The sequence below is a fragment of the Ambystoma mexicanum genome, chromosome 7q (genome assembly GCF_040938575.1).
Source record: "Ambystoma mexicanum isolate Mex_15411 chromosome 7q, UKY_AmexF1_1, whole genome shotgun sequence".
NCBI classification, from domain to species: Eukaryota; Metazoa; Chordata; class Amphibia; order Caudata; family Ambystomatidae; genus Ambystoma; species Ambystoma mexicanum.
Genome location: NC_090941.1, coordinates 986,177,147 through 986,186,806, shown reverse-complemented (window position 1 = coordinate 986,186,806; position 9,660 = coordinate 986,177,147). Strand labels below are relative to the sequence as shown.

The window sequence follows — 9,660 nt, the reverse complement described above, 5'->3', positions numbered from 1 at the left end:
CGCGGTTGCAGAAGTGACAACGGGAGTCACGGTGCCACAGGACCAAGAGGTGAGTGAGGAGCTGCGACGCGCTGTGTTTCATCGCGCTGAATTTCTGTGTCCGCCTGACTTCCTCGCGCCATTGTGGCAGGGATTTTTCCTGCGGATGGATCTTTGTTTTCTTTACTTTCGGCCTGCCGCCGGGGGGGGGGACTTGGGATTGTAGTTGGCAATGTGATCAATCTGAGGTTAGAAGGCTCGAAACACCTCGAGGGTGAAGATGTTGTTTTTGTGCAATTTGGGGCCGTGTGCTTCTAAGCAAACGGCCCTCCTCAAGATCCGTAGAGTCTAACACGGTAACAGAGGCAATGTCCAAAAGTGGTGAAGTTTCAGAAACGGCCGCCATGGCAGCCATGCACAGACTGCCAGAGACTGCACACTCGCAGCCACACTCCGCGGTCTGCTCCGCGGAATGAAGGGTTCTTGTAGGTGCAAGAGGGTAGTAGCACCTCCCACAGCAACAGTAGAAACAGTAGAGTGACTGCCAGAGACTGCACACTCGCAGCCACACTCCGCGGTCCGCTCCGCGGAATGAAGGGTTCTTGTAGGTGCAAGAGGGTAGTAGCACCTCCCACAGCAACAGTAGAAACAGTAGAGTGACTGCCAGAGACTGCACACTCGCAGCCACACTCCGCGGTCCGCTCCGCGGAATGAAAGATTCTTGTAGGTGCAAGAGGGTAGTAGCACCTCCCACAGCAACAGTAGAAACAGTAGAGTGACTGCCAAAGACTGCACACTCGCAGCCACACTGCTTTTTTTCTATGGGAAAATATATGTATTTGTTTATATTTATTTTTAAATTACAGAGGATTCCCAGTCTTATGGAGGGGACTAAACACGTGAATCTATGAAAGGTCCAAATGCTAGAGAAACTTCCCTTGCACTTACTTCTACGTTCACTTTGTCACAACCGGGATGAAACCTCTCCTGTAGAAATGTACCTACACACATACTTATTGCATTTCCATAGGGTGCCAAACAGATAGACGGCGCCCTTGCGCGCGCGCACACAAACACACACCCATCCCCCCCACATACCCTCCCGCATCTGCCTTCCATGTGGCTGAGAATAGGATGGTACAAGCTGGATTTCTGAAGAGAAGGCTGCCAAGAGCCCCTCATGGCAGGATACACAATTACAGGCCACAGGTTTTACCACCCACCACCAATTGCAATGCTACCCACCATCACACAGAACGCTAGTGATCAACTTTCGAACACTGAAAGATATCATGCATAAAGTGAAGAAGTGACAAACTCAAAGAGCTTTTATTCAATACTTTTATTTCTCAAGTTGCAGAAATAGTATGTTCCGCGACAGCAACAAATAAATAAAAGCAGTTGTTGATGTGACAAACACCTACGGCTTCAACTCATAAAAATGTTCGTTTAAAAGTAGTTCGTTCCCATGTGACTTAACACACATAAATAACAGAAATCAGAAAGTTAACAATGATAAACAAAGGACGTCAATCTGCAGTAGAACAACTCAAGTGTAAACGCTTGGTAGTTACTCAAGCGGCATCTTTGGTGCCGTACAAAACTCTGTAACACAACATAATATAACTTACTGTAAACATGAATTTACAAAATCAATCATATAAATAGCAAGTTCTTTCAAAAAAAGAAACAGAAGGCAGTTTGGCAGCCACAAGCAGTAGAAAGTTGGGGGAAACTATAAAAACACTAATACTCGCGATAGTGTGGTGTCTGTGCGACACAGGGACGCGTCATTGCGTAGAGTTGCTTTTTTACTAACGGAATTGCAGCAAGGCCTACAAACGACCCATGGTAATTGGGAATTGCAATGTGATCGCTTTGCTTTCTAGAGAGTCAAACTTCATCTCACAAGTTATGGACGCCATATTTATTTTAAAGGAGAAAATGGCCGCTGGACAACCCTATTTGTATGTCTATTGACACTCCTCGTTAATCCATAATTTTTCCACTGTAGGCTATGGCCATGACTGGTGTATGATATTTACCATGGAGTAAGGCCTTCTAGGTGGACTGCGTATGACAGAAGCATGTTCATTGGCCCTTTAAATGTGGACAGCTGCGCCTGTGCGGGCTCATGTCTCTCAATCGGTGCACAGTAGTGGGCATGGCGGAAGCTAGATTTGCACGTGGCTGAGCAGGTTTGTCATTTGCCTGTAGAGCCTATCCCCACTCTACCCACCACAGAACCAGATTCCAGGGAACAAATATTGAGGTAATGAAAACACTTTTTTTTTGGTCTGGTTCGTCAAAATTATCTTTGCTTTTCCTCTTAGTTGTAACTGTAGGTAACTGGCTTATTACCTTCAGTCATAACATTCTTTCAGAACTGGGGAATAGGTCAAAATTGTGAGTTTAAAAGCAAAAAGAACCCCAATAAAACGACCCACATATCAACCATGTAATAATATATAATAGAGAAAGATCCTATACAGAAAATATACCTTATTTGTTAGGATGGTAGGGGATGGGTCGGGGGAAGTTACAGGACTCATCACAAGCTTTGTGCTGTTAACTCTGCATCAACTTTCCATTTTTATAATCCAATACTGATCAATTTGTAAAGGTTTATATTTTACATTTATTGTCAATTAAATAAATGTAAGGTTGATATTTTACTGTATATGCAATGCATTTAATGGGCAGTTCGATATTTGTATACTCTTTATTTGTTTTCGTCGCTATTCACGGTAACTTTTGTCTAAGCGTAAGATATTTTGGCATGGCACCCAGAAAAGCCAACACTGGGGTGGAACATGCAAGCCCCACAGATGCACCGCTGGGAGGAAAGTCTTCGAATTAAATGTAGGACGGGAGAAACAGATGAACCAGCTGAGTGTGGCCAGGTAGCAGCAGCAACCACGTCAGCGTCACTGCACAAAACAGATGGGGCGGCTGTCAGAGCAAACACAACCAAGGCAAACAAAAGCGACAGGAAGGCATTCTGAGCTAGAAATGGAGGTAGGTAACGGCAAAAGTGCCCGGCTTTCCTAGACACCTGCCAACACTAAATACACGCAGTAGGTCAACTATGAAATAGCTTTTAAAACATAAGCATGTGACGTCAATGGAGTCACCTCAATTTTCCCATTTATAACTTTCTCTCTGCGTTTGGCTGCTTCCATAAATGAGGCTGCAAATGATGACGTTGCATGCTCCGGGGTGGTGATGCGTCCCCCAGGCTCCCCTGAACATGAAAAGCTGTAGCTTAATTGTCTTAGACACATATCTGAAATGGGTGGTATTTCAGTTCCAAAGGACAGTTTCCTTAATTCTAGTGCACATTATGACCCAAGCCACGTCCCATTAAATCAATCACCCAGTGCAGCCAAAACCCAGGTGCATTGCTTGGATCGCTGATTCACATGGTTTACAAAAAGCAGAAAAAGCCAGTGAAGGATGCGGGGCAGTCGATTAACCCTTGAAGTCTGGCAACATAAACTACATGCCAACAATAGGGCACAGTATTAATCTCATTCGGCCTGATGGCAGCCATTTTGTGTGTGTGTTGAGTCTCTTATACTGGGTGGGAATACTGAAAGATAGCTTTAAATTGGGTGGTGGACTGGGCTATGATAGTCATACATTTGCTGATCTATCTGTCCATTTTACACCAGGGTCCACATTAAGGAAAACGTATCACTGCACATTGATACTCCCTATTGTCCTGCCTAATGAGCTTTAATTACCAGAATCTGAGAACAAGGGGTTAACACAGGGCAATGACATAATATCAAACTTAGGTGGACACAATACGGTGTCTTTCATAGCCATACATCGGTTTCTATCATGCTTTTCAGACACATGACCCACACTGAATTTTGTGTGCACATACTGGTATCGTTTTTAGTATAAATATCGAAAACCTAAAACAAAATACGTGAAATAAAATGTCTTCTCCCCTGTCTAAAAACATTCACTATTATATGAAAGTCACAATTGCAATTGGTGCTCAACCTCCTTCGAAATTATTGACCAAAATACACACACATCGTAGAGTGAAACCACAGTGACAGAAACAATGTTCAATGTTGTTTAAGTAACACATTTTGCATGATGCAAACACGATGAGAGGATGGAAAAACCCAAGTCAGCTACACAAAGCAACTTGTGTGCTACAATGGAACATCAGGTTATAGATCAATTTGATGGATTCTACACACACAACCCGCGCAACCCAAAGGATTCAATGAGTTGTAAGTATGTAGAAACTCAAGGTCAAAATATAGCTAACATCTAACTAGTTGTAGACTGCACATGTAAATACATCTATAGAATTTGTTAGATAAAAACAATGAATGGTTTACCTTAGGTTGGTAACCAAATCTTCAAAACATTTAATAACAAGCAATGTGTTGTTTGCTTTGGACAATCTTAAATACCAGCATTACTGACCAAGATCCCATCTCTGTGCAAGTATTTGACCCCATAAATATATTAATATAGGTATTTAGCTTTGCAGCATTTCCTCCTGGCATGTGCAATTTTCTGCTTGAAATCCAAGAATACATTTTACAAAAAAATAGCTTTTCTCTTAAATACATACTCTGCATACGAATGTAGATGGGTTTGCATCGCTGAGCAAACGCTCTTTCAATGTGTTGCTAAGATCTCAGTTGAAAACATGTTATTCTTTGGATATTTACATCAGGCATATCTTGAAATTCCCTTGGCACCTGTTGACTTAAACACTGCTGGGGACTGAAGAAGCTTGGCACGGTAGCAGGCCTTCGAGCGGAGCCCACCTGTTCACAGGTAGGGTTGGGGTTATCTGGTCTTCATTAACTTAAATCAGCTGTAGGGTGCATGGTGAGCATCAGGGTGGAGATGTAATTGGACGTGGGTGCCCTCTTTTGCCGATTGGCCTCTTTGTGAATCTTGTGGAGTGAAGGTTCTCCCTCAGTTCTTTTATAGTATTGACAGGAGTACAGCTGCCCAACTTGTCTGAATTTTGGCTAGTTGGAACACTTAATGTGGATTTCGGAGAGAAGTGGGCACTCAAAGAAGGATATGGTAATCATTTGCCATGTGCCATATGGCTAGATTTGCTGTCCAAGTCATGATTACGTCACAGGGCATATCACATTGGTGGATGTCAAATTTGTGATCCATATGACTCCATTGCTGGGTACATCTTCACTCCAGTACCCTCCCAACCCACCCAAAAAATACTTTCCCCACCCCCTCCCATTACCTCGAATACTGTCTTCTTTCCAGAAAATGCTCAAGTAATTGCCCTAGAAACTATGGGCACGTAGTGGTTTTTTGTACACATTCTAACTATAAATACATATTCCCTCTGATAGTTCTTCATAAAAATAAGCTTTGAAATGGAAGGCGTGTTCTTGGAGAATTCCTCCACTGATTTGGGACACGTTGCAGCTTTCCATATCTCTGGAAGGCATGTGCCTTCGTGCGCATCTTCTGGGTCCTCCGAATAGTCTTGTGCATTTTCTCAGGAGGACTCTCCGACCAGAAGCCTCAAAGGGACACTTTTCATCAGATCTTCTGGAGGGCGAGGTTGTCAAGCGACATCCTAGAGAAGATACAAGAACGAGACATGAGCAGGGATTAGGTGAGAGGACACTTTTTACACAATGTGGCATCAGTATCAAAACAGTCAGGCAGCCAGTCCGGTAATTCATTCTTATCGAAAGGCTCTCAAGATTCTCAAGACAAGTGTTAATTGCACTCAGGTGTGTCAAACTTTCCACTCTGGGCATAAACGTTAAATGATCCATGTTAAGCCTTTGTTTTGAACACCTGGTTGCTCCCACTCAAGCTCCTTGGCCATGGATATAATGTCACTATTCCTGACACTTTTTATGGGAGGCTGCGAATAACAAGTGCATAGCAACAGGGCGGGCACACCTCCCGATGTCTCACTGCTCACCTCCGCCACATATTCCCTGTAAATCCCTCACCTGCTCTAAAACTTTGACTCACCATTCTGCTTATTCACGGTGGTTTGGTACAAATAGCAAGGAGCAGACAGAAAATGGCAAGGGAGAAGAGGCATGGCCAAATTATGAACACCCCAAAAATGAGAGTGGGCGACTCTGAACAGCGTGGCTGGATATTCATCAAAGGGTACTAAGGGCACAGTTGCTCTAACAGCTTTGCTATGCACACCCAGCTTTCTCACAGTAGGTTCATACTGAGCCATACATATTAATGTAAATATTTCTAATATTTATACAACACAGACTTGACCTTTTACTGCCTGCATGGGCCTGCAATGTGTGGCTATCCATATGTTTTTAGACCACAACTCCCACTAGTCTTTGCCAGCATACTCACTGATGAGGGCTCATGGGAGTTGTAGTCCGATATATCAGAAGTCCCACAAGTTAGACGACCACCTTAGTTATCATGAATGAGAACCGTGATTTATAAAAACAGCATGATGGAAACCATACCAAAACAAATCAAGAATGCTACCTGAACAGCAAGAAGTTAAGTTGCATATCCAGCATGTGTGATTTGCCACACAGGGAAACAGAAATACCATTTCTGGCAGTTGTATTACCTGTAAATGAGATGGGAAGGCAGTGAATCGCCAACCGTGGCAGAAATTGCCAAAATGTCAGAGGAGGAACACAATTCCAACTTTAGGATGACATCGAAGGGGGAAGATTAATTTGCTGTTTTCATCTGAAACAGGTTCACTGTTTACCAAAAGGGGCTCCTAGGTCTATTGGCCATAGCTTTTAATGTTTATCATTCAGTGTTAATCACAGATCCAAGAGACTAATAAAGACTTCCTTTTGAAAGCAGTCACACTTTCCATCGGATGGATAACATGCTGTTGTGCCCAATCAAGATTTCACAGGGGAAGTTGAGGTGTGTATTATGCAGTTGGATGGCAAATACTACTTACACAGGAATCGTCTTTCTGTGGCTTGTATCTGCTTAGAATCACATGCTGCGCATAGACCGCCATCTAGTGGTTGCCCCAGAGTACTACATATTCTTTTTCAAATTCTAAAAACTGGGCGTCTACAGGGGCATTCCTGTCACACTATCCCTATCCTAGGTGTACACACGTGTCCGAGCCATTGAACGTAGGAAAGTAACACCACCTGAACAAAGTGCAAAATCCCTCGATTGTCAGAGGAAGGTGGGCTTCTCTGATTGCATGGAAACGTGTTAGCTTATTCAGAGAATTAAACAAGCAACACGGAAATCTTCCACCTCTAATTACTTAAGGATACTTGTTCTAAGATGCAATTACAGGGACTCATTTACAAAAAAAAATGTCATGCATGTAGTGGGAAGTGCTTATAGCAGAAAAAGATGCAGGCAATTTGCAAAGGGGTGTCTGAATGTGTAAACCATAGAACCAGTTGCCCCATTTGACACATATCTGAAATGTGTGGTATTTCAGTTCCAAAGGACCAGTTGCCCCATTTGACCCCTTTGAACACTTGTGCAAAACTGGGTAGGCGAGGGCACAGTAAAGCTCATCTTGCATTCACCTTTGGGCTGTGCTTTTTCATGCATGAAAAATCCAGATGTTCCCCTGTGACATTGGGAATAGGTGTAGGGGAATGTCCAATGCATAGACGTGTCATATCTGACCCTTCTGTACATTTGTTACACATGGAACAGCAGCAGGTTTAGCTATGCTGTTCCACATGTACTTTCACAGTTTTGGAAAAGGTAGAAATTAATATTTCATTTTTTGAATAATACAGCATGTCAGGCATTATATAGCCCATCATGCTGATTTGCGCTCCTGGCAATGAGTCTATGATTATATAAGGCCCAGGCATGTGTCCAACAATAATTAATTCAAGGGGCCCGGGCAGCGCACCAGTCACACTGGCATGCACCCTCTAAGAAATGCATAGGTCACTTTTGTGAATTCTGTGACCTCTGCTTTTTTCAGTATCGGGCATGTCAAAAAAGGCATTCTCTGTGCTTTCTTCGGACTCCTTTGTGAATCAGGTCCATAGCATTTGTGACTTCCATTGCCAACATGGCTGCTCACTGATCTAGGAAAGAGAGGTCACAAGATGATAAGTAATGGTTATACATTCATTGGCCAGGATCTATAAGGCGGGTCTAAACTTCCATGAATGCCAGCTATGTGATTATTCTTGGATTGATTACAGAGTGTAAACATGTGGGATAAGCAAATGACTACATAGCATCAGCATTTATTGTATATTTTTTGTGTGTCTCTCTGTAGTCTTCTGGTTAATTTATAGTGCTAATGAATGTTAAATAGCCTGAATTCCCGGTGATTCAGAGACCACCAACTTCACAGCAGTAGCACCAACAAAAATAAACCGTTATTTATTTATTTATTTAAGGAGGCTCATCGCTACAGACTAGGAACAAGACTGGAACAAAGCAACTGCAACAAACACCTAGGCAATTGGGGACATTGAAGAGATTAAGATTCTGAAAGAATTGAGCAAATTAACAAGGGGGTTCCTGGGAGTCCCTCTGCCAGACATTAGTATTAGTCCTGGTTACGAGAGCCTTACCCAGATTCTTGTGCTCACTATCTTTCACAGAGGAGAAATATCCAAAACATATCAGTCTTTGTTCTGCCCTGGGGCAGTCCAGCACCGAAATGCTAGGCAATTCTCCTCTGAACAAGAGTACCAAAGGTAACCCGGACACGTGTTTCGGTCTGGTTGGACCTCATCAGTAGGGTGGAGCTGTGCCTCTCTAAGAATAGTGAGCAAGGGGCCCACGTCTGGATTCCCCATGTAACTTAGGTTGAGACTCAAAGTTACTTAAACTATGCAAAGTAACAAGGGGGTCCTGGGAGTCCCTCTGCCAGACATTAGTCCTGGTTACAAGAGCCTTACCCAGATTCTTTAGGTCACTATCTTTCACAGAGGAGAAATATCCAAAACATATCAGTCTTTGTACTGCCCTGGGGCAGTCCAGCACCGAAATGCGAGGCAATTCTCCGCAATTCTCCTCTAAACAAGAGTACCAAAGGCAACCCCGGACACGTGTTTCGGTCTGGTTGGACCTCATCAGTAGGGTGGAGCTGTGCTTCTCTAAGAATAGTGAGCAAAGGGCCCACGTCTGTATTCCCCATGTAACTTAGGTTGAGACCCAAAGTTACTTAACTATGCAAAGTAACAAGGGGGACTGGGAGTCCCTCTGCCAGACATTAGTCCTGGTTACAAGAGCCTTACCCAGATTCTTTAGGTCACTATCTTTCACAGAGGAGATATATCCAAAACATATCAGTCTTTGTCCTGCCCTGGGGCAGTCCAGCACCAAAATGCTAGGCAATTCCCCTCTGAACAAGAGTACTTGCACCTCCATGCCACCTGGCCTAGTAAGATCATTGTCTCTGTCTTCCCTCTGTTCGCCCTCCCTTGCCCTGTCACGCCTTGAAACACTTGTGTATAGGCGCGTTATAAATGCCATATCATATCATTGCCAGAGGTTTAAGATGAATTCTAAGCCATCACCTCTTTATTTTGCTACATCTGGTCTGTACACATCAGCACAAGAGCAAAGCTATCTTACATTTTCCCCTCTCAACCCATTAACCATAACCACGCGTTCCACCATGTAGGCCAATAATTGCATGGACTGGTGCCTCCAAAGTAATAAAAATATATATTTCTAAAAATCACTGAATACTCT

The 9,660-nt window shown here is 43.4% G+C and overlaps 1 protein-coding gene across 3 annotated transcripts in view; it reads right to left on the bottom strand.

Moving 5' to 3' along the window:
• Nucleotides 1-1,306: 1,306 nt before the first annotated feature.
• RELT (RELT TNF receptor) overlaps nt 1,307-9,660 on the bottom strand; it is a 196,470-nt gene continuing 188,116 nt past the window's right edge. For all 3 annotated transcript variants that reach the window (XM_069640114.1, XM_069640116.1, XM_069640115.1), the window contains one exon: nt 1,307-5,572. Coding sequence is in view for 1 of the 3 variants with exons in the window: in XM_069640116.1 (XP_069496217.1) it covers nt 5,561-5,572 (12 nt within the window). In the remaining 2 variants the exon portion in view is untranslated. The remainder of the gene's footprint in view (nt 5,573-9,660) is intronic.